The sequence below is a fragment of the Megachile rotundata genome, chromosome 10 (assembly GCF_050947335.1).
Source record: "Megachile rotundata isolate GNS110a chromosome 10, iyMegRotu1, whole genome shotgun sequence".
Classification (NCBI taxonomy): domain Eukaryota; kingdom Metazoa; phylum Arthropoda; class Insecta; order Hymenoptera; family Megachilidae; genus Megachile; species Megachile rotundata.
In genome coordinates this window covers 1,605,449-1,631,932 of record NC_134992.1, presented here as the reverse complement: position 1 = coordinate 1,631,932, position 26,484 = coordinate 1,605,449, and the positions used below count along the sequence as shown (strand labels likewise).

Genomic DNA, 26,484 nt, shown 5'->3' with positions numbered 1-26,484 from the left:
TCAACCTTTTCGGAGGCGGCGCAAAATTAAAAATACCTCAGTAAACGTTGCTGCCAATAACCAGTTGATTGTGGTATGGCGTATTGGAAATTAATAAATCCTGAGAAAGAATACGAACCATTATAGATATATCTGGTAATATACGTAAATGTAACGACTGCATCTTCATTTCGCAACGTTTCTGATATAAATGAAATTGAATCGACTTTGTTCGCATGTGGAAGCCATGGATCTAAGAACCTATAAACGGAGCCCACGACGCGGGGATTACCAAATTTGCGGCAGATGGGCTCTATCTTTATAGTACATGCGGCGATCGAGTCTTTCCGTCGCATACTCTATGAATCTAGATAGACCATAGTTACATTCTATACGCACTAACACCTACTTCGCGGCGTGCTGTCAAGTTATATGTATAGAAAAAAAAATAGCTATACAAGCTTTGCCTATGTTCGGCTGTCCAAAGGTTGATATGATCAAGAAAATCTTTTAATTTTGCGCCGCCTCCGAAAAGGTTGAAATGTATTTAATATAATACCTAACGAGTAAATAGGTTTCATTCATATCTGTTACGTAATTGTATGATTGAATGAAATAGAAATTACTTCATTAGGAAATAGAAATTATTTTATACTTTTTAGTGCATTTCGAAGTCGGTGTATTTTTTTTCTTAAAATTATTTTATTGACTGTCGAATACTAAATTCTTTTGTCTTTTCACACGCATTCTTGCCGTTTCTTCCGCATTCTTTGACACGCAACATGCATTCACCTACACTCGTTCGCACTCCCTTACGTCCGTTCATGCATGCTCTCTTACACTCTCTCGGTTGCTTATCTACGTGTACTGGCAATCTCTTATACATATATTGTCAAGATTAAAGTACTGAAATACCTTTTTTTTCTATAGATTCATGTAATACGTATTTTTCTGATAGTTTTCTAACTTTACTAACACCTTCCATTTGTAAAAATAAGAAACAATTTTTATATTAACATAGAATTTTAAATACTTTATCAATGAGTTATAACTGAAGTATAAAATGATTTCGAACTGTTTTGTTTTTCAAAGCACTGTCCTCCTATCCTACAATCTTTAGTTTTCCAAGTATCTGGTGTAAACTTAGTCAACATCAGGTTACATATTCGACAGCCAAACACTGTTTGAGTCAACGCTTTTTGCAAATTTTTCTTCCATTTCTCCGACTTCCTACTCAATATCTTTGCTTTTGCTTTCCTATTTCTGCTCCTTTTCGAAAAAGTACATAAAAATACCGAATAACGCACTAAACTAGTTCAGTCGTAAAGTTGCATGAATACTGTACGCCCGTTAATCCGCTGTCATTTTGCAACTGTTAGTATAATAATTCTTTTTATTGTTGCAGTGTATTAATTGATTGTAACATGAAACATTGATCATTTCACACAGACAGCCTCAATTCTATAAATAAAAATGATAAAAAGTTATACAAACATAGGTGCCTAAATGTTTTATGGAAAGATTATGAGGAGTATACAAAATTATAATGAGACGATTTTTTCCTTCAATACTATATACGAATAATTTTTTAATTTTATACTTTCTCTAATTTATAATAATGCATTCAACTTATTTACATATTTTTTCTTATTTTTGTGTAGAATATGGTAATAAAATTATACTTACAAAACTGGAACATTGAAAAACTAGACCGACATATATGTATATAAATTCGATATGTGTTGAAAATTATTTGTAAAGATGTCAAAGTTATCAATGATTTACTTTACGGTTATTAAACGAAATGTAAAGATGAGAAAGTACAAATTAATAAACAACGGACTATGTATAAACCATACTTGGAGTATATTTGCTACAGCAGCCACAAATGGCACGCCTATCTGTCATGGTGTTTGTTCTTCTGATAGATCTTGCGCTAAGATCCAAACATTCACTCGGAGTGCATTCGACTGGAAGTTTATCAAGTTTTTTCTTTGATTCTAAAATCAAAGTTTCCATTCAAACTACAACTTCTCCAGAGTCTGGTGACAAAAGAGTTTACTTTAGTATCCACAGTTTCGCTTGTACTCATCGCCTGCCGTCCATAGACCAACGATTTAGATGAAAAATTCACAATGTTAAGCTATCCTTTTATTCAGAATCTTTCTTGTAAGTTATTTGTTTAGAACCTTGGCAGGCGATTTTTCATTCTATTCTTTGTTCTTCAAGAAATTGGATACATATACTCTTCCTGCTCTTGTACCAAATAAACAGTTTTTCCTCTTTTTTCAATCTCGAAACTCCTTATAACCCCCCCCCCCCCCCCCCCCTCTCTTTACATTTATGCTTTTCACATTCTTTCCTTTCTTGTATTTTAGGCATCTCCTTACCTCTTATTTTTCTCAGATCAATTTGCAGAACAATTTTCTGGGTGAAGAAATACGTTTTTATTCTTAATTTTTAATGGCTATGTTAGGCCAAGGAAATTCTCCTACTATTTTTTAAACTTAACAAACTCACAGAAATATAATCTCATAAATCCGTTATATCTGATTAATGCTTGTTATAGTTTCACCTTGAAACCAATGTTGAGTGAAAAGATTCATATCATTATTATAATATTTGAATGATCGTATCAGTTAACGTTTATAATGTACACTTACTCGTATGTTTTCATAATACTTACCACTCGTAACAGATTGTTCGAGGCAATGAATCTTAATAATTCCATAAATTCTTGTAATATAACTCGCTAAAGTACAGGACGGATCATGAAACGTAATCAGCTTACGTTGTAAATTGAATCCGGAAAAATGGTTGATAAAAAATGTGATAGAATTATGACGGAGCTCTCCGTGAACCATGCTATATTATCTAATAAAGTATTGGATTGAACAAATATCGATAGAATAATATAAGTTGATTTCGTAGACCACCCTATACACCCTAAATTCGAAATATTTCTTATTTCTGTTTTTTCTACAATTGTTCGCAAAAGGAATGATCTTAGTAGCTTTGAGATCGCTTCCAACCGTCGCAATGCATTACATTTTAGACTTATCACGGGGGTATTTTCTTCTTGTTGCCATACATTCACTGTTCTACACTGTTGCTGCAATTGCACTTTCCTGAAAGCTACAAACAGCAATGTTTTGTTGGCAAACCGCTGGATACGTGTTTGTTTTCCAAGCGTAGAATAGAGAATACTTACAATTATATGTTCCATAACTTTGTCATTTTCAAGAGATGTATGATTTTACAAAGTAATTTTTATTAAAATTAGTGTCAATACGTACTACTACATTTTGTTGCTGTTTTGCAAGTTGATGTACAGTATTACAACTTAGCACTTAATTTATTAAAATTAAATTTTCGAACGGTAGTTAATACAGGTGTGTGTTGTATCGTATTTGAATTTGTGTCTTTACTCGGCTTTTCTACAAAGAAAGAAAGCTTTCCCGAACAGGAGTTTATGGTGGATTGGTAGAAAAAATAGGAAGGAACTATGCAAAAGGAAGGAAATTTTAAGCTGTGATTGGATTAGAAATTCTGGAAATTGGCAAAGATAGAAGAAAGAAGTGCAGAAAAGAAGCTGGCAGTAGTAACTGCAAAGTGAACGGTACTTCTTTAGATCTTTCCAAAATTTTATTGCGGGTCCTCAACGGGCCGCGGACTTGAGTTAGGAGCGATGGCTTATATCGTTGTTTATAGCAGATTGTTATAATAAATTCTATGGTCTGATTGCTGTTTTGACTCTGAGGGTTTATGAGCTCATAGGTATCGTGACCCTATGTTGCATCTTACAGTATGAAGTTACGAATTTTTAGCTCGTCGTTTGCCATTTGTAACTTTATATAAACACTGAAATATACAAATAAATAAAACATATGATGCGTGCACACTAACTGGAGGTATAAAACTTCCCATTGAATTTTTCGCTCATAGATGAATTAAGCAAGTTTTATCTGATATTGAGCGTCATAAAACCTTCACTCTTTGATTTTTCATGGAAAAAATAATTTTTCAACAGTTATTTCATATAGGTAAATAGATTTTCAAAAACAATATGGTATTGGTGCAATTAATTCTTTTTTCGATTCCGGCTACAGTTTAGGTGTCACAAACGTACAACTAAAACAATCGATTTAAAAAAGGCAGTTTTCCTTTTACATTGCAAAGCTAGCATGATCGGAATTCAGTGTAATTATTTAGTTGGCTCAGCAACAATTATGGAAAGTTACATAAAAATTAGTGCGTCATTTACTGAACTCTTTCTGCAACTTTTATCAAGATTAAAATTCTTTATTCTAAATTACATTTGATTAAGAATTTCATGAAATTTTTACGTTAGTTTTCAAATTAAAGCTTTTTCCTTGTCCAAAAAATTTTGTATAGCGGTATCTAGATTTTTTTATGTAAATGTCATTTCTGTTCATCATTTTGTGAACAAAATTCTGAATGAAAACTTTGCATTGATCAGTACTACTTTTTCAAAACATGTTTTGAACAAGGTCGACATTTTCCAAGGGAAACATACATATATAATGCAATAAACTTATACTGTAAGTATTTTACAACTGACACTTCGATTCGAGCACATTCTCATTAGCACGTAAGTCAGTAAATCTAACCATTTATATTGGAGAGGTGACTGTCAGTCACCATTTACGATTAGTTCAATGCCACGAAAGTCACTATTTCATATTTCATATTAATCTCTGATCGCGAATGGAACTCCGTCTTCGTTACAAACTTGACAGTTGTAGCAATAGAAGTACTACTTTCAAAGCTTTTGTAAAAGTTTGGCTTGAACAGAAACTATGGTTCACCAAATAAGAGAAGATTTTTGCCAAACTTGTGATCAAGCTTTTCCCTTGACCTCTAGAATCGATGATATTCGTAAAATGGAACGCTACCCTTTATTTTATGTTATTCTACCCGAAGTTAGGATGGATTGCATGTGTAACGACTCTGGAACCTAGGTTCAGATAGTTACTAGCGCTAGGAAGGTAAAGAGCGGCTTTTACCAACTGAACGACTCGTTTTGGAAAATAACTAAATGTAAAGATTGTAGGATTCGTGTGGTGTGCGGTTAAAGAGTGAAATCCACAGGTCAATATCTTTCAACAATAAGGTTTATTCAATAAAATAATGAAGATGATGAATTTAACAAATAACAAGTAACAAATAACAACAAAATATGAAAAGTATACTGGTTTGATCAAAAGAAACTAAATAGATTTTGATATAATATTAATAATAAAAATAATAGAACTTGGCAAATTAAACAATACGTAATAGGTAATTGTGAATCTAACAAAATGACTCTCGCTAGTTAATACTTTATATTATATCGTACCCAAGTCTGATTTCGGATAAAGCTAACTTCGCTTTTATGTAATTAACTGAATTCGATATTCTATAAGATTTGATTCTTGGTTTCGAACGCTATCGCAATGACAAAGTTTATCTTGATTAATACATTTGTAGTACATATATACAGGGTGTTCGGCTACTGTTGGGCATAATTTTAGGGGGAGGTAGCTGGGGTGATTCTGAACAACTTTTTCCTTTATCAAAATGCTGGTTAAAGCTTAGTTTTTGAATTATTAATAAAAAACACTGACCAATGAGAGCGCGTATAGACCAGTCGCGCGACAGCGTGAGCGACAGCTTCGAATATGACGGCCGATCGTCGTCGTGAACAAATGTATCGATAGCGTCGGTATAACGTCGGTATAACGTCGGTATAACAGGAAGCTATTAGGTAAAAGTTAAACCGAATAATGAATTAACATGTTAAGAATAATATTAAATTCTTCGTAATTCGTGAATGAGAAATAAACTAATTAGTTGTTGTTTACAACAACCAGACGAAGTATATTGTATTTATTTTATGCCTTCAAAAAGGAAAAAGAATAAATTCACGAAAATTAATTTTGTCAACAATACTAATAAAGCAAACGAATAAATTCACGTTTCAAAACGAATGAGTACCTTGCCTATGACATGAGATCGAACTGGAATAGAATATCTAATGCAGTACCTCATTGAAGTGAAATAAATCTATTGCTGCGTACGTTTAATTTTAAAAATACAGAAGTAACTTAAATAACACTTACTCATTGATTCATGGAAAAACTAGCTTCGATAAAAAATATTTGTGTCACCGGGTAGATCCACCGATCAGAGCATCAACAGCTGATGTCCTGGCAGGGTCAATGAACTCTCAATTTATTTCACTGTCTTTTTCTAATAATAATTGCACAACATAAGCACGACCGGTAAACGGACCGAATGAAAACGCGTGAACGATTATTCATAGATATGTATGTTTAACGATACACTATTCTCATTATAAGATATCCAAATTGAGGAATCGAAATTATATTATATTTTATAAGAAGACATTGTTAGACTGGCTACGGATCGCGATTTTGTTCTCGATCGCGAGGCATACGTCGCGAACGGTTGCCATGCAACGATGATCTGTTGAACGACTGCGGCGTCGATCGACAGTCATCGTTTATTGTCGAAAGAAACGTGTCGAAATAAAATGTATAGTTGTTTTTAATCGAAAATTCCGTTTTCTTGCTTTCAAGATAGTATAGTTTAAATCATTTATGAATTTTCGTTCACGTGTTTTCATTCGTCCTATTTACGTGTCGGACTCACAGTGAAAATTAGTGCAAATTAGTGAAAAATGAGAAAGAAAAGTGATAATGAAAACTCATAATGAAAGATGAAAGTGATAGGTGACAATGAAGTTTCTTGAGAGTTTTTTGAGAGTTTCTGTATGGTGATTGATTTTTATTAACAGTAAGGACCGGTGGATCGGACCGGTGACAGAGACGCATTTTTATTGTGATTATTTGCGGTTTAATGGGTGAGCTACATTTAAATTTGTTAATTACTCAATTCTTATTTGTTTTTATTTGTTGAATAGAAAAGTTATTCAATTTTTTAAAAATGAGAATTTGTTCTTTTTCATCATTACAATATCTAATGAAAATAATTTTCCATATTTTAGCTATTATTTCTTTGCGATAACGAATAAACGTATTGAATAAATTCGATTTACTTTGATTACGTGAGTAGAGACTAATTTTGTTATTTCTTATTCATGAATGAATGATAATTCAACAACAATCCAGATTTTTTTATTCATTATTCAATGTAACTTTTATCTAACAGCTTTGTATTATACCGACGTTATTCCGACGTTATACCGACGTTATTCCGACGTTATACCGACGTTATACCGACAGTATCGGTACATTTGTTCACGACGACGATCGGCCGTCATATTCGAAGCTGTCACTTACGCTGTCGCGCGACTGGTCTATACGCGTTCTCATTGGTCCGTGTTTTTCATTAATAATTCAAAAACTAAGCTTTAATCAGCATTTTGGTAAAGGAAAAAGTTGTTCAGAATCACTCCAGCTACCACCCCCTAAAATTATGCCCACCAGTAGCCGAACACCCTGTATAATGAATTATTCTTTTATGAAATTAATAATATTAGCGCGTTATAGTCTACCGCAGTGAGGAACACGACCTAAGTGTGATTCTCTAAGTGTACCTAAATACGCTTTCGCAAAGTTAGACAGATTAATGATTTTATCTGATATCTAACGCGGTGTAGTCGACTACGGAAATTACGCTGATAACAGAACAATATTCTTTTACTAATTCAAGTTCAAAATTTGTTTGAATCTAAATGAATTATTTCCTCGGAACAGTTACTCTTTTAATCTGGCTCGACAACTAATTGTCTATGACCCTTTTTGTCAAAACGAACACTGACAGCCAAAACCAGATCGCTTAATTGGGGAGCCTGTTGTTCACTGGCTACTAGAACGACCCAACGATACAGGAAAAGGGTGAACAGTATAAGTCTAACAGGGTAGCAAATCAATTGATTCTAATATAAAATCGTAATTGATGAACTGCCACCCAAAAGACACGGGCTTCAGAGATCAAGCCGCTCAAATGGGGAGCCTGCGTTAGCTAGCTACTAGAACGACCCACGACCAAGTATCCAAATGGCGTATACCCGCTTTACTAGTCAAGTATTAAGAATCGTTGCGGCTCTTCACAGCGAAAACTGTTCCGGTTATACTTATCTGAAGATTTCTAGCTGGCTCGACTTCGAAAACTGTTCTGCGATTTTGGCGAGCTACGCTCGGCCTTTTATACTCGCCAGTCTGGCAATTTCTCGGAAAACCTCCATAACGTCGAAATATATAATTATCGTATAAATTCGTAATTAAACATTAATTGTACAAACAAACGATTTAATTACATTATTAATATCGCATTCTACATAATGATTTATATTCCTGATATAAAAATAGTAATTTAATAGTGTTTTAACGAAAATCGCATTTTCTATCCTCGTCTACGTACTACGCACGACTTCTATACGGATCGGAGCTAAATGTATAAGCATACGATGCTTCTAGAACATTCCATTGAATAATATTATAATTTACAATATACAGTCGGTGTGGAAAGTATTCGTACAGCGACCAATTTTAAATAAAATGTTGTGCGTAAACGTCAATTACAAATTTTAAGGGGAAAAAATGATGAATAAATATTCTTGGGTGTTTGTAGAAAAGATGTCGTGAAAACTAAATTTTATTTTCTTCAGGATTAACAAAAATATACAATAAGAACAATTGAATGTAAGAAATCGTCGCACAGAAAGTATTCGTACAGTTATGAATAATGAAAAATAAACTATAAAAGAACAATATATTTTTTATATTTTAATAATTTGTAGGATTGCCTTTGGATTTTATAATAGCATTGAGTCTTCTTGGCATGGAATTTACTAAATTGAATGTTACAGCCGGTTCTATTTTGTTCCACTCCTCTAACAAAGCGATTTTTAAACTTTCTTTTGACGAAATATTATGATTACGTATTTTTTTTTCGAGGTAATCCCATAGATGTTCTATGGGATTGATATCTGGCGATTGAGGTGGCGTTTGTAAATATTTTGGCGTGTTGTATAATACCCATTGCCTTGTATTATATGCAGAATGCTTTGGATCATTGTCGTGTGTGAATATAAAATTGTTTTTAAGACCCATTTTATTTGCACTAGCATGGAGATGTTCTTTTAAAATATCAATATAAACTGTGTGGTTCATAATACCGTCAATAAAATGTAGAGATCCCACTCCATTTGCACTCATACAACCCCAGACTAATACAGATCCTCCTCCATGTTTTATCGTCGGTTGCAAATTTTCTTTTTTGAACTGTGTATTTTTCTTCCTCCACACTGTAAATCTTTTTTTAGAGTTAAATATTTCGAATTTGCTTTCGTCAGTAAAAATTACTTTATTCCAATATTCGATTGGAGTATTAATATGTTGTTTCGCGAATTCTAATCTTTTCTTACGGTTAGTAAGAATTATTTACAAAATACTTTTTTCGTGCTATTCGACCATGATATTCACTACTTCTCAAATAGTCACGCACAGTACTAGCTGACACATCTATGCCAGTGTTGTTTTTAAGTTCCGTTGCAATTTGTACAGCAGTTATACGTGGGTTTTGTTTCACTTTACGAATAATTAGTCGTCGATCATACTCGTTTATCTTACGCGGACGCCCATTTCTCCTTTTATTTGATACAGTTTTTCGTTCTCCGAATCTATCAATTATGCTTTGAATGGTAGATCTTGCTCTATTCACTATGGAAGAAATTTCACTAAGTGATTTACATTGATTGTGTAATCGAATAATAATTTTTCGCTCTTCTTCCGTCGTTTCGCGACTTTTACGACCCATATTGCAGTATATTATAAACCAACTTATTTCTATTAGTGCTCTGTACAAACTAATAATTTTTGTTTTTATTCGCCACAATCCGAAGATCGTGTTATGTTTTACATTAGTAGTTTATTTTTCATTATTCATAACTGTACGAATACTTTCTGTGCGACGATTTCTTACATTCAATTGTTCTTATTGTATATTTTTGTTAATCCTGAAGAAAATAAAATTTAGTTTTCACGACATCTTTTCTACAAACACCCAAGAATATTTATTCATCATTTTTTCCCCTTAAAATTTGTAATTGACGTTTACGCACAACATTTTATTTAAAATTGGTCGCTGTACGAATACTTTCCACACCGACTGTATACTGCAATAAACTAACATCTGACTTTAGTCCCGGATAACATAATATTGGTACGCTCGATATGTATTGACTGATTTGTTTAACTAATGGTTTTTAATAACTAATAACGTCCTAATTGTAAAATATGTTTCTATCCTTCTCTAAGCAACGCAAGAATTCCAGGAAATTCGGGGCGAGCATCGTGGCACGTAGCATTGCGGAATTTTCCTTATAGAATTATACATTTATTACCGACAGTTTGCTGAATTCTTATGATACTCAATTTGTCTAATGTCGCGGTCGGTAAGGGAGAAATACAATCGATAATTGAAGAAATGACACTGCAATAAAAGTTTGAAAATTCTTCAGGGATGTTACACATGTGTCCTTTGAACGAACAAATCCTAGCGCAAGAAATCAAATAACATATTACCCAATACTTTCCCCGATAAGCCCAGGGCGCAATTTAGCGATTATTTTATAAAATATTACGTAAGGAGAAATGTTAGGATTAGCTTCGGGAAAATAAACTGCAGTGCTGAGGTGAACGGAAAATACTTTAATTATATGAAAATGTCTTTACAAAAATGCGCGGTGCTTCGTTGACGAAGGTATAACTGTAACTGTTAGACAAAGCATCGTGATGCGTGTTCGGACGCGCATAGCGCAGTTCATTTGTTTTGTCCGTTACTTCCAACAAGAAAATACAGGGTTTTATATTTAACAACTTTCTCCTTTCTGATGTAAGGATACATATAATCTTAAAGTATCATAATTTTGTATGTTAATTTATAGGTTAAATCTTTTTAAGTTAGCTGTGAGAAATTCGTCACGTATGTGGAAAATCATCTCGACCTGAAGGTTCATTCGAGCAGAAAAAGCTTCTCGTGTAAAGGGCTTAAACATAATTGTAAATATGAAACTGTTCTAGATTCGTGGTTTCGTCATTGAGTGCTTCATTCGTCTACTTACCGTGAATTATGGACCTCTCTGAGAAATCAGATCAGTGATTGTGACCGATAGAATGAATATGAAAGAACCAGTTGAAAGAGATCCGCAGTCAATCATATTGATGCTCGACCACCAATCCTCGTGTTGGGCAGATAAAGTGCTAATTAATCATTCCCAGTCTATTATACCTTCTGTACTATAATAACCTTTGTATCCATTCCCTCTTGATCCTCGATAGAGTAGCACTAGTTGGATTTCTGAACAAAGACGATACAGTATGTTCCTTGGATGCAACAAACAGTTTCTGACAATGAGAAATATCATCACGAGATATTGCTCATAACTGATTAAGTATAAGTTATCTATGGTCAAAAATCGTTATTAATATTTAAGTTATTTATACAATAGAAGGGAATAAAAATTTCAAATAATTGGAATGATTAATATTTTATCCTCAAATAGATCATGTATTTAATGGAATTCTATTATCACTATTAAATAAAAAAAAATTATTATTTTTAATTATTAATTCAATATGACAGATTACTATGTAACGTGTGACGATAAGCAGACCTAACCCAATAAGTCGAGTTTTCGTCTAGATCAGTTACGGTCATTATAGAAAAGCGAAGACTCCGGAAAAAGATAATAAACCGCTTGTCACGAATTATTGTAAACAATACAAGTTTCGCATATAAAGTCCTGAATTTATGGGCTTCCGAGCTAAGAAAGTCTGTTTAACGTTAAGAAATCATTACATCTTGGAGGCCATTGCTTCAGTATGTACATAGCTATGCGTCGGTATCATAAATTACAACTAAATTGACTTTCTGTTGACACGATCCTTGTAGAGGTTATCTTAATATACATACAAAGCTATAAATTACCGTGAATCTATTTGTCAGAAAAGTTCTGTTGATTGTAATTAGCTACAGACTCCGTGAAACACACACGGCCTAACCTGCTATACGATTTACTGAAATAAATATAAGCACAGAACACCTTCATATTTAACAATTTGAAACTTTTTTTAAATTCCATTTTCACAAAAATTGTGAGCACTATGAAGAAACAATTCACAGATTCGTATTCAGCACGTAAAAATCTATACGTATCGTAAAATGAAAGTTACAAGATTGGAAAAGGTTCAGATTCATCGAACCTTTTATAGGTGTACAATTTTAACTGATATCTATGTTTGACATGTGTCGTTTTATTCATTTTGTTTCATTTTGTTTTAGAGATAGAACATTCTTGACAAGACATAGAACAATTTTAATTTTTCTATAATTCAAATAATTGATTATATTTTAAACATTGTTACGCTCCTTACAAAAGTGCTATGTTTGTAAAGTGTATTTTTCAGCAGCATTAAAAGATAACTTGTGAATTTTGCCTGTAACTCATTTTACGTAATAATTATTCTTCTCTAAACTGTAACTTTGTCTGCCCTTTAATGTATCGATAAGAGTTTTATGTATAATGCAATAAATACACTCAGAAAAATATATAGTGTTAATCTTGAACGTGCCATTTTTGCTATAAAAAGATTGATGATGATTAACGGAAATGCAACAATCGGTAATTTTACTTATGTCAAAAGCTTGACAATATTCACATGCGAAATGAAACAATTTCAGTGCACACACACTCCGCCTTACATTACAGCTATATACATACATACAAATTAACGGTGACAGTTTTCAAGTGTACCAGAAAGGATGGTATGCACATAAAAAATTGAGTAATTTCAGCATATTGTACATGAATTGCTATTACCCTCATATTTGAAATCCTTTTACTAAAAAACACTTATTACATATATGAACCGTTTATTTTGAAAGTGGTGCAAGTCCATTTTCTTTTGTTTCGAGAAAATTAAAGGTTAACATATCTGTCAATTAAAAAATTTAGGCAAATTATATGAAGTCTGGCAATGTTTCTACTGTTTTATCAATTTGTAATTTGGTTATATAAATTTGTTTTAGGCGTATTTTACTAAACTGATGTATACTTACGAGCTGCAAATGGACTTACACCACTTTCAAAATTAGACAATTGTAAAAATCGTTTAATTTCAATTTTGAAAAATCAAATATCACTTAAAATATACTTCATATTAATTCAATTTTGTTTACAAATAATAACACGACATAAAATAGAAGTAGTATTTTTAATTTTAAACGCTAATTACATTGTTAAAATTACAAGATATTGGTAGTATTTACTTATGCTCTGCATGTGGCAGTGTTTCGAAATATGCATGATGCACCGGAGGTATATAAGGTAATAATTGCTTGATGTCTTTATATTTTTCGTAAGTAATAGGCCTAGCATTTTGGTACAAAGGCTCCAGGGTGATTTTTTCAAATTTTAGCGGTCTTCCAGGGCGTGTAGGTAATAAATTTATAGTTTTAAATTCTTTGTCCTTCATCGATGTTTTATATAAAATAGTGTATGGTGCACTTTTGAGAAACCTCATCCAACATATTTGCAACCAATTTACCTGTTCTCCATTACTGTTTTTTCTTGTCTGTTTTTTAATCGCATTTTGAAGATTCTTTATTGAAACGAAATTCTCTCGTTTCATTTCATGTAGAATGAATTTATCGTGTTTTCTACATTGTGTTATTACATCATAATAATCCTGTGGTGTGTATAGAAAATTCTTTTTTCGCAATGCCATTTCTATGATGCCAAAATCTGCATCGTTTGGAAGGTATGAATGCCCCGAGAGTAAAAATTTGTGATCAACTATGTTAATGTTATTTTCCAACGACTGGACAACCTTCAACCACATCAATGCCATTTGTAAATTTCGATTTTGCCCAGTACACATGTCACTGTAGGCAATAACATGGCTGAGTTGTTACATCTTCTAAATGCCTCAAACAGCAAGAAGCTACTTCTTGCGATCCCCTGGAAGCAATAGTTTCGTCCCACACATACATATTAACTTTATTGTCGTGGAAATTGTGAAAACCCTCGTTTAAAACATACATATTTCGCTTATAATATGCGATTGAAACAGATAATTTGGGGTAAGGTAAGGCTTTTTGTAAGTCAAAAGAGAAGGCAAAGTATTTATCAGGATTTTTTGATGCAAGAATTTTATCTTCTTGTAATGCTTTTCTTGCTAATTCAGCATCTTGCAAGTGTACATCATGTTTTTGTACAAGAATCGTTTTTTCTTCGTCATCAGTTGTTGTCTTAATTTTCATGTTTAAGAAATCGCATTTCGCACAGGTATCTTTACGTGGCAAATGGAAGTGTAACTTGAAATCTCGTTTAAAGATTTTCCTGTATGTCCATTCATTAACTGAACTCAAGTTATTTTCCTTGCATTTTTCTAAGTATAAATTATACATTTTTTTTATGTTTAATTCAGGATTTAAAAACATCCGTTCTGGATTTTGGGATCGAGTATAGTGACTTTCAAATGCCGGAAAGCTTTTTATGTGTTCTATCACTGTATTCGTCATTAGCTCACTAGTTCTTCTGCAAGAGCCATCCATTTTTCCACGCATGTCTTTCGGAATATTCTCATGCGCTTTTAGGATACGATCAATTCGTCCAGTAGATATTTGGAAAGTATCAATGAAAAACTTCTTACATACTAAAATGTTTCCACCAGAAGTAACCACGTAAAATTTATAAGCATATGCCCTCATAGTGCCCGAATTATTTCTAGGTCTTCTTCTATTGACAGTTTTACGTTGAACATTACAATGGAGAAATATATTTTGCTTATTAAAATCACCTATATTCCAGAACTTATCAAAAATTTCTTTTCGTTGTGTTTCACTAATACGTTCTATACATTTCTTCCAGCAATTACAATTTTTTGATTCAAATTTTTTTGCTGGAATGAATTTTCCTCTTTTTGTATAGTATTTTTGTCCAGTATTTCGCTTAATTTTGTTTATTTGTTGCATATATTTTTCTTTCCTTTGTTCTGCAGAATGTAAGTTCTCAGTAACAATATCCTCATCTGATGAAGATTCTACCTCTATTATTCTTCTTCTCTTTTTACGATTCGGTAATTTGTTGTTCATAGAGGAATTATCTTCGTCCTCTGAATCTAAGATTATTCTTCTGTTTATATTCATGGGCTTTATTTCTGTGTGAATTTATTTAAAATTAAATAAAATAAAGATTTTCAATTGTCATAAAATAATATTGATTTACCATTTGTTCTTACCTATATCACTATCTGAAGTTAATATGAAGTTATCCATTTTAGGAAAAAAATAGAATAAATAACCTAAATTAATAACTCTTGACACGTAATATGACACGCAATATAAAACAAATGTAAATCATAATATAAAACAATTGTAAAACAACAGGCTACTGATCGGCAACCATCTGCTAAGCCATCTACCTCTGTCAATTGGACTTACACCACTTTCATAATCGATGATTATGCAATTTCATTTACCGACCAATTTTAAATTATACAAAACATGGAAATTTTTTAAGAAATTAAATACGGACTAATTATATATAAAAAATGTACATTAAATTAAGCATGAATTACGTGATATCTCATTTTTTTTCAAAAATGGACTTACACCACTTTCAAAATAAACGGTCCATATGTTAAAATATCAACCGTCAATGAAATATGTTTAATCAATTTGAATATCCATTTTGCAGTTTTTACAAGTTGACTGTTGTCATTCAAAATTTTAATATACCAATAAGATAATTTCTACATAGACTCAACATTTGTAATATTCAAATTGTATGTAGAAATATCTAATTTTTGTGTAGCACCTGTATTTTTGTAATTTTTGAAAAAATATTTGACCCATATTACATTTTATCGCCATATTTAGGCGGTGAAAACAGCTGTTGAAGTGTAGAACGAGAAACATGTTGTTTTTAACATTTTCAAAACTTTTGATTGCTGCCAAAAAATATTGTACAATAAAAATATTTTGTTTTATAGTGGTAAATTTGATTGCGCGAACTGTTTTCTACAGCACATGTTAGTTTAAAAATTATAATAGAAGTTAACAATTTTTTTTTTCTTCGCGATTGAAATATAATGCTGTTTTTATATAATTATTACGTTATGGTACAGTACAGTATGTCAATAAAGGGTAGTGTAAGTATAGGATAGTATCGTATGTTTGGATTAATATTGTTTAAATATAAATATAACTTATGATAGGTGAAAACTAATAGAGTAAGGTTGCAATGGTTAATAAAAGTCGCTTAATTGAAAATTTATATGCATAATTAATATCAGTTTTTAATTTAAATAAACAGAATTAAACCAAAGTACCATTATATCTTGCACATGATCACGAAAAAAAGTTTTATTACAAGTTTTCAATAAGTAAATATTTTATAAAATCGTTTACAGGATCAAATTTACCATTGAAAACTAAACATTTTTAAATATAGTATTTTGTGATACAAGTATATTACAGATATCAAGATTATTAAGAAAGTACGTTTTCCATTCCTGACTTCAAGGTTGCTTTCACTTCCCAAATGTGTTTTTTATCGATAATAAAGATGTGGTTCAATTGTACTTTCGAAAACTACGTACTGCAATTATGCAGATTCATTAAGTTAATTATTAATTACTTGGGAAACTTTTCGTCTTACAAGGAAAGGCACGGAAGTGTCTACCTCCGATTTTGATAAAACTTCGTACGTTTGTTAAGCAGGAAAAAATTAGAAGTACGTTTTTATCGGCTGAGACACGATTTTAGGGAGTGAAACGACCCCTTAAAGTTTAAAGGTGCCTCCCACTTGTGCTATCTCGAAAACTGTACGAGATACATTAATACTTTTAACAGGAAAGTTGTATGATCTTTTTGCGCATAACAAGATGATAACAAATTGGATAAAATATAATTATAAACATATGAAACAAATTTTTTATAATCTTAGTTTACAATATATTCAAATTTACATAATGACGAAAAGTGAAGATATCAGTCAATGTTATTTATATGCATAAAAAAGAAACAATTATACAGTGTTCATACTATATGTATACGCAAAAATGTGCTTTACGATATACGCAAAAATGTTATCCCCACCACTGGGGGAAGACCCCTCGAGACGCCAGAGGTTCGCTCGCCGGGAAATGTAACGTGATCCGAGGCTTAGTGTATCCGTGAGACAATACCAATGCAAATATAAAACTTTTTTATTTTTAACTTTTTCGTTATCAAACTTTTACCAATTAATTCTTGACATTTTTCTGATTACAATGAGACCAAACACCATATAATTTGAACTATATTTACTGATTTAATTGATGTATCGTCGAAATCTGTCCAACATGGAGAAATTTCGTGTTTCAAGGAATATATGAATTCGATTGAGGAAGAGGGTAAATAAAAATTGTTTAGACACAATTGAGCCTGAAAAATCGTGATCGTTTATTGGCTCTAGCGATTCGAATTAGGGGAAAAAGCTTTGCGGCATAAAAAACCCCTTACAAAAATATGTTTCGTTAATGACTCTACGGTGAAAATGTGTACGAGTATGTGTACGTTGTGTTGATTGCGTATTGAATGAGAATCGTTTTGAGGAGAACAAGGTCTCGCTCAATGTCGTTCGATTTGAGGAGAACAGAGTCTCGTTCAGCGTTGTTCGTTTTGAGTGATAATTCACGTTGCGTGAGATTATTCACGATGATCGAGTTGAGAATGTAGGACTCACTCGGATCATGTTGATGTGTACGTTTAATCACCCTACCGTGGTCTGTTCGAGGGTGTAGGGCTCGCCCGAACAGTGTACAGTGTATGTACGTTAACCACCCTACCGTGGCCCGTTCGAGGGTGTAGGACTCGCACGAACAGTATACAGTGTGTGACTTAACCACCCTACCGTGGCCCATTCGAGGAGTGCAGGATCTCACTCGAATGGCGTCGTGAATGATTTCCGAACCACCCTGCATTGGCTATGCTACGTCGCGTTACGCGGAAACTTCTAAGTCACGATTGACTTCTTCGACTCTCGATCCGAACCGTGTAAGCTTCAACGTTCGACTGTCCTTTTCGTTGTACGAAAGATCGCCTAAATACCTTCGCGTTTCCGAAGGTAACGGTTAGGAAGAACTCTATGCTTTTGTTTGCCCAAAACTGTTTTTAAAACGAAAAACTCAGCTGTTAGCTGATTTATGGTATGTACATGTCTACGGTAAAATTCGTTCGGACCGGATCTGATAGACAATAGGGTACTCGGTGACCCGTACTCCGAAGTAAAAACTATTGACGGTGGCCTACGTGCCGACCGCTTGGGCCTTGCAATAAATCGCTTAGCCGCGGCATAGGTTTCGGTTCGCGACCGAACAAATTGACGATAAAAGTTTCTAACGCAGAGGAGGATAGCGAGTGAAGAAGACAGAGACACTGCGGTCGTGGCAGTCGGCAAAGATCAAAAGTCTGTTCGATTGTTTTTATATATAACTATATTGTTTTTTTATATAACTTTCAGCATCATATTCGCAGTTTCCTGACTAAAATGAGACCAACCACGATGTAATTTGAGTTTTATTTACTTGCAATATCTTATTAGAGTAAAGTTATCGATCTACGCATAACACTTGAAATTGCGAGTAAATATGTCCTGAAGTATATCGTGTTTGGTCTCATTTTAATGAGTAAAATATTACAAATATGATGGAAAAAATTTCAAAAAAAAAATCGAAAATAAAAAAGTTTTATTCTTGCATTAGGAGTGTCCTTCTAGTAGGTCACTATTTGTTTACGTTCGGTCTCCTTCGCTCGAAATGTAGTACCTTTACGATATACGCAAACTCTTCTGTCCTTTTCTACGTTCGGCAAAACATCAATCAATGTAGGACCTGTAAGATATACGCAAAACCTCAGACCCGAAAGATTTGCGTATATAGAATATTCACTGTATTTGCATTATACGTAGCAGATGATTTTATTAAATTTGTATTGGGTATTGCAAAATACTTATTGTTAAAGTTATATGTATTCTATATGTCAATTTTATTATGTAACGAACAATTTAAATGGGTTATAAATAGCGTTGAGGAATAGTTGTATACATCCACAGGGGGACACTTCCGTGCTTTTGTGGATAAGAGGATAAGTTTAAGCACTCTTTATGTTTGTAGCAAATATTATAAATATAATAATTTATTAATGCTTTAATTTATTCTTTTAAATAATATTCATTATTCACAGCTAAAAAGATTACCTTACAACCATATTTAAAAAAATAGTATTACAAAATGTACTACAAAATAAAAAACCGTTCTATTAATTTAATATATTTTAAATATTTTACATGCTGCATAAACGCATTAATTTGTTTTCCGTAAATGGTATTCATTTAAGAAACTAAATTCACACATCAAGAGTTTATTTAATAATTTTGCAAACAAAATTGTATCAAAACTTTCTCTCAACTGTTCCGGGTTCCGATAACAAGGATATGAAAGATATTTTTATGTATTCATCCGTTATTCTTGTTATTTTCGGTTACTCGATACAAATTTGCATTCTGATGTTATTAAAGAAATTTTTTGCAAAATTTGTCTATATAACTTGATCTTTAGCTTTATGTAGTTAATTGTACTTTTATTCTGCTCGTTCTTCAAATCCAAAAAAATTTTATTCAACGACCACTAGTTATTATGGTAATCTGAATATAATCTTTAAAGTACCTTTAACTTTTAAACCTCCATCTTTACTATTACGCGGAACGATACGATCTTTCACAAATTCACCCTCTAAAAACGTATTCTATTTATCATAAATTTGCATTGTTCGAGCAGAGAAACACCTCAGAGAATCGCCCTACTATCCTAAGGACACTCGTTTAACTGCATAATCAATGGAGCTGGATTAACTCTTCGACACAAAGAATACTTGCGGAGCTTTGTTGGACGAAACGAAAGTGGCAAAAAATAAAAAGAAGGAATTTGCTCTTAATGACAGCGGTTAGAGCTACTAGGTAAATTTACCTAGTCTTCCACTAACTAAGGACATCCCCCTCGGCGATTTTCCATCATCGACTTAACTAAACGAGGATGAATGGATATCAGACAATTATTCCTTGTTGACACTTCTCAAGGTTCTTTAGTGGCTTCTTTATTCGTTATACAATGACGACAGAGAAGCATCGGAATTGAATAAAAGTGTTTGCAGGAATCCATCAGTACTTCCAAAACATTTCGAAACCGTTGAATTTCTTTCAAAGAAATTACCGCGTCGACTACAAACATGGATGATAAGGAGCAGGATGATCAGAGTATATACGAAGGTATTAAAACGAAGTAATATTATATTTGAAAGTTACTACAAATAAATTAAATTTTAATTACATGTATGTAACTGTAACTGTGCTTTAATTGTAATAACATAACAATCTCACAAAAACGTTAACATATATAACGTACAATGAACTCTTTATTACTTTAAAGGAATGACTTATTAATTTAAATAGTATAATTCTTCTTCATCATTCTAAACAAAACCACGTCGGGAAAATTTAATACTTCACTGATCTGAAAATGACAAATTTTAAAAGAATAAATTCTTTTAAAGAATTTATTTATTTCAAAAGGATAAATATTAAAGAATAAATAATAGTTCCAAATTCATTTTGTCGAAAGATTAATAACACCACACGGACTTGTTAACCCTCATACACTTTTTATAGATAGGAATAGTAGTAATATCTATTGTATAATGATGATTTGTATCGTTTTATTCGGACAAATTCTTAGAATAGTTTGTGTTGCATCGCCTTAGAGCCTTAGAGTGTGATGCAGCTATCTTTTCACAGTTTACAAGGCAATAGACCGAGGATCTCGAACAGGCCGTACCGGCAATAAGTTTATGAAGCCATTGACCATTTCTCGTTAGCAAAAAATACCATCGCGTCGGCAACCCTAGTTTATTGCTTGGGACCAGCATGTTTAATTTCCTATTCCGTTATTTTCAATCATCGTCGTTAGGGTCAGAGTGCTTTTTCACCTTATTACCTGCTACGGGTTTTTCCCAAATCGCGGAATCCCTCGTGCGTCACCCCTTGGTCGCGGCTACTTCCAGGGGTGACCATTTCTTGTACGAGGGAGGTGACCATTTCTTACGAGGGCGGTCACCTCTCAAAAATGACGACCAATGAGAAAACACACCCCTTCCAAATTACCGATTCCGAAGTAACGTCGACAGCTACTTTTGCGGGAGACGGCAGAACACGATAATATCTCCTATAACACATATCTAAATCACGAAGAGAACACAGTAATATCTCATACAAACACATTTTAAATCACGAACCGAACGCTTTTATACATCCAATAATAAACACTTTAAAACACGAACCGAATCGACTAATATCTCGAGCAACGTACCTATAACGCAAACTAATCGGACATCATATCACGAACTATCAATTGGAATCAGGCTCAGAGCTCATTAAGTTGTGACTGAGCTAGAATAGTGTTGGGTGCACGAATCCGCGCTGTTCACGCAACAGTTTGGTATAAAAAGGCATTAGCGGCTACTGTAAAAGCACAAAACATTTTCAAAGATGAAAATGTGCAAATTTTATGTAAATTCGATTTATTCAAAAACTGTAAGTGTTACAACTAAATAGTTTGCAGTTTAATATTCTACATATAAAAATTTATCAGAATAGTTCAAAATTACAGAAGAGAAAGAATGAAGTATAAATTAATTAAATATAAATGGAATAAACGGTAAACAGAATAATTGCAGGAATAATTAGGAATAATCAGAAATAATCGGGAAGGCGTCGAAACCAGTTTATTCGCATCGCGAATCGCTTTTTGACCGTTCGTTCTGGTTTTTTTTGTTCTTTTTGCATTCTCGCCGTTTCTCTTGCAATCCTTTACTCGCACACGCGCACTCACTTATACTTGTTTGCACTTTCTCTCACATACAGGGTGTCCACGCCTAAGTGTGACTGCGCGAAATTTCATTAACTATTGATGTCACGAAAAAGTGTTTATGTGGAAATCGCAGGCTAAAAAGGGCTCTATGTTTTGGCGTAAACAAAATTTGTTTAATGTTATTAATGTAAAAGATATGATGGCGAAGTTTCGTTTTTTAAATGGAACTATATGTACATATATTTTTTTTTCAATCAGGCGATAGTGCTTTTCAAGACGAATTCATTAAGGTTTAATGTATTTACCCGATTTTTATAAGTTTTCGAGATATAACGCTTAGAAATTTACTGATTTTCAGCAGAAACATCACAATTTGAGTAGTAAGTCATAAAAACGGTCTTATTGTTGCGGTAAGAGCCGCATGTTTGACTCTGCCTGGCGAAACCGATAGCCGAGGGTCTACGGTCCCAACGATAAGTCCGAAGAGTACGACACGTGGAAAGAATTGTCCATTACGATCTAAGTTTTCCGCATCGAGGATGATGGTAGTGACAGTTTCAAGCTTGACGGCTTAGCGTAATTATGAACAAGCACATTTTCACCGTAACCATATAATTGCTAACAAAAAATCGCTATGTCAAAGTTAATTCAAATAACAAGTGAAATAATTAAGAATAAGAATAGATTACGAATTATTTACACATAGGGGATAAACCAATTATTTGTTATTAATTTAAACCGAGTGAATCGAATTTGTTCGATACTTGTATTCGTTATTCGAAAAAAATAAGAAATGAAATATCGAAAATTATTCTTGTCTTCCGTTACAAAAATACAAAGTAACAGATTCGCACATTTTGATGGAAAAATAACTTTTCTATTCGTCAGAAAAGACTTTAAATCTAATAATTAACAAAATTAACATTTGCATTCAAGCGCGGAATAATCCGCGAGCCGCGACTGTCTTCTATCACCGTACACTGAATAATCCGCGAGCCGCGACTGTCTTCTATCACCGAACGCGGAATAATCCGCGAACCTGCAATTGCTTTTTTTTACTGCGAAATATTCTTTAGTTTCGACAAACCACGTTTAACCACTTGTGGAAGCGTTTCGGTTCGATCAGTTTAATATACATTTTCTAAATAAGTTTTACTTTTTGTGTGAAAATCTTTCAAACAGCCACTATGAGTAAGTGCTATCGATCTACACTTAAATTCAAGAAATCTAAGTATAGAAAACAATCTTATTTTATAATTTAATCTAAAATTTAATTACCGCAATGGATTTTGAATATCTTGATTCGGATTCAGGTATTGAGGTACGACGACCTAGAAAACGTAGCCGGAGGATTTCGTCAAGTGATGATAGCGAAAATGAACAGTGCGGTAGTTTTATAAATCAAGAGTATGTGTGGAAAGCCGAAAATCATACTGCAATTATACATGGTTTTTCAAGTGCGGGTGGTCCAACTGTAAATACACGAGGTCTGTCGAGAAGGGAAATTTTTGAACTATTTTTTAACAAGGAATTAATTACAAAAATTATTACGAAAACAAATAAATATGGTACAAGCGACGCAGAGTTTATACCTCTTGAAGATGACAAATTAAAAGTATTTATTGCTTTAAATATTTTAATGAGTCTAGTTTCTAAGCCCACGATTCAAAGCTATTGGAGTACTGATAAATGAGCCATAACCGATTTATTTCTATCTCCAAAAATTGACATTTTTTCAGTACAAATAATCCCAATGACGCACTGATAAAAATTCGAGAAGTTACTCAAATAATAAAAAAAACTTTCTGGTCACTAATAACCCACAAGGTTGATGTGACCTTAAACACTCAAGAAAAAAAAAAAAAAAAACTCATTTGCATGTATGTCCCAAATAAAAACATTTTCATTGATGAATCACTAATGTCATATTGAAGTCGTTTGCCTTATATACAATTTATTTGAACAAAACGTGCGAGATTTGATGTCAAGTTTTATAAACTCTGTGATTCACAATCGCGATACATACACAATTTCAATATACACATATACAGGAAATTTCAATATATACATATACAGATAAAACTGATACAGGATATACTAGCAGAAATGTTGTAATCAATTTGTTGAAAGAGAGTCAATTATTACACAAGGGGTATTGCTTATACATTGATAATTGGTACAGTTCACCAACATTATACCGCAAATTGTATAGTATGAAAACAAATGTATGTGGAACAGCGAGAATAAATAGGAAAGGAATGCCTCCAGAATTAAAATCGCATAAACTGCAAAAGGGAGAGGCTGTAATATTTTGTACAAAAGAGATAGCGGGGATAAAGTGGAAGGATAAAGAAGATGTCGTTATACTAATTACTATGCACGATTTAGATTTTGCAAAAACAGGGAAACAAAACTGATATACTGGACAAAAGAGTTTAAAACCAACCGCAGTGATCGGTTACAATCAATATATGGGTGGAGTTGATGTTGGCGACCAAATGCTAAGTAAATTTCATACTATGCGAAGATACATTTATGCTTAAATTCGAAGAGAGACAGTCTTTAAATGCCATGTTTGCGTTAAAGCACTATGTATTGACCATCTTAAAGAATTCCACGAAAAACAATTTATTTAAATTTTCATTTTAATTTAAATAATTCAATTTTATGTATAAAAAAATATTTATTTTTCCTTTTTTGTAAAAAAAAATTTACAATGCGATATAACATCGTATAAATATCGTTTTAACCCTTTCGCGCCGAGCGCCGCATATACAGTGGGTAACAAAAGTAAGTAAACACTTTGAGCTTGTAGCAAAAAACTATTTAGGTCAAAGCAAATATGTAACTTCAAAAGACAAATTGTATGTCTAGTGAAACTACATGAAATAATCTACACAATTATGCTGATAAAATGTTCATTAGTGCTGGATTTCCTCGTAAAAAATAATAAAGATTCGCGGTATGCAACGAATACACGTTCCAAAAGTAAGTAAACACGACTGGCATTGCTCGATAACTTTTTAATACTTGCAATTTTGCAATTTATCTGTAAATAACTCTTATAGATTATTTCATGCTGAATCTGAATTCGCAAACCGTTCCTTTGTAGTGGTTATCGTTTTCGAGAAAATTTGATTTAAAGGAAAATTGTAAGTTTTCAACTTTGGAAATGTTTCACAGTCTTATAGTTGCTTCTATTCATTTTGTTTTTATACCAAACTATTCTGCAAATTATCTTGAATAAAATGATAGGAATTGTGATAATATTATAATTATTTAATTATGTTTAAATGCCAATGAAAGTGAAGAAGAAACCCAAGACTCGCCGATGTCTGCTGATGTTTTTTAATTTATTTCAACGACTGAGAGTTTCAGAACAATTCTAATCAGATCAAACGAAACAGTAAATATTACAGTTGAAGAAGGTACTCAAGAAAGATAACAAATCGTGTTATGCTTTGAGTACATGTGTCAAACGTTTCGGAAAATTATTAGCACGAAATCCGAAAAACGCTCGTACAAAAAAAATGACCGTCTGTGATGAGTATCACTGCCGTTGCTACGTGAAGTTGTTACATGTTTATTTATTCTTGATAAATGAGTGCAAGACTCGGCATTAAACGTGTTCATTTTTTGGTGTTCAGTATTATTAATTTAAATTTAAATTTGAAGGTAAGTTATCTTAAATATTTTCTAGAAGTGTTTAACATTTCTTATATTGCATTGTATTTTTTAAATCGTGGAATTTTACTGTTTAGTTTATTGTTTATTTACTTTTACAACATTGTGCATTTCTGTTTTGTCATAGAAAAATGGAAGGAAGGAAACAGCTCACAAATGAGGAACGCAAAATTGTTATACATATGCATAATGAAGGCAATTCGTACCGAAAGATAGCAAAATTTTTTGCAAAAACCCCAGCTGCTATTTTCAAAATAATTGCTGCATATAAGAAAGACGGACGAGTTTCTGTAGGACAAAGGTCTGGACGGCCGAAATGTACAACAATCCGTACAGATAAAAAAATTATAAATATGTCAATGGCATCATCATTTATGTCGGCACCAAAGATCCGAGCCCAATTAGTAGAAACAAATATAAATGTGCCGAGTACACAAACGATCAGAAGAGTATTGCATGCAGCAGAAAATTATGGGCGTGTTACAAGAAAATTGCCCTATTTAAGCAAAACAAACTTAAAGAAGCGTATGCAATTTTACGAATCTCATATGTTGCAAACCGACGATTTTTGGAAAAAAATATTATGGACGGACGAAACTATGATTCGCATGAAATACAGTCATGGTAGGATATACGTGTGGAGAAATGAAACGAAGAATTTTCATACAACTGTATAAGATCTACACACAAAAGTATGAACGAGGGTATAATGGTTTGGGGGTGTTTTTCGGCTAGTGGCATTGGGAAAATTATACCACTAGCCGGAAAAGTGAATTCGAAAGTGTACCTGAAGCTATTACAGGACGTCATTATACCCGAAGGATAGCGCTTGATAGGAAATGATTTCATTTTACAGCAAGAT

At 32.8% G+C, this 26,484-nt stretch overlaps 2 protein-coding genes across 20 annotated transcripts in view; both read left to right on the top strand.

Annotated features, from left to right (window-relative positions):
• Positions 1-26,484, top strand: part of LOC105663968 (cyclic nucleotide-gated channel alpha-3-like) — a 1,281,713-nt gene that overhangs the window by 962,324 nt on the left and 292,905 nt on the right. The window lies entirely within an intron of this gene.
• The window catches only part of LOC143265234 (uncharacterized), a 115,825-nt gene that overhangs the window by 53,837 nt on the left and 35,504 nt on the right, over positions 1-26,484 (top strand). For 8 of the 15 annotated variants that reach the window (XR_013039536.1, XR_013039535.1, XR_013039538.1 and 5 more), the window contains one exon: positions 19,854-20,152. The exons of 1 other annotated variant lie outside the window; for it this stretch is intronic. Coding sequence is in view for 6 of the 14 variants with exons in the window: in XM_076536206.1 (XP_076392321.1) it covers positions 20,306-20,354 (49 nt within the window). In the remaining 8 variants the exon portion in view is untranslated. Of the gene's footprint in view, positions 1-19,853; positions 20,153-20,217; positions 20,355-26,484 lie in introns of those variants that run through there. 6 more of the 15 variants (XM_076536204.1, XM_076536207.1, XM_076536202.1 and 3 more) reach the window with 4 other exon arrangements.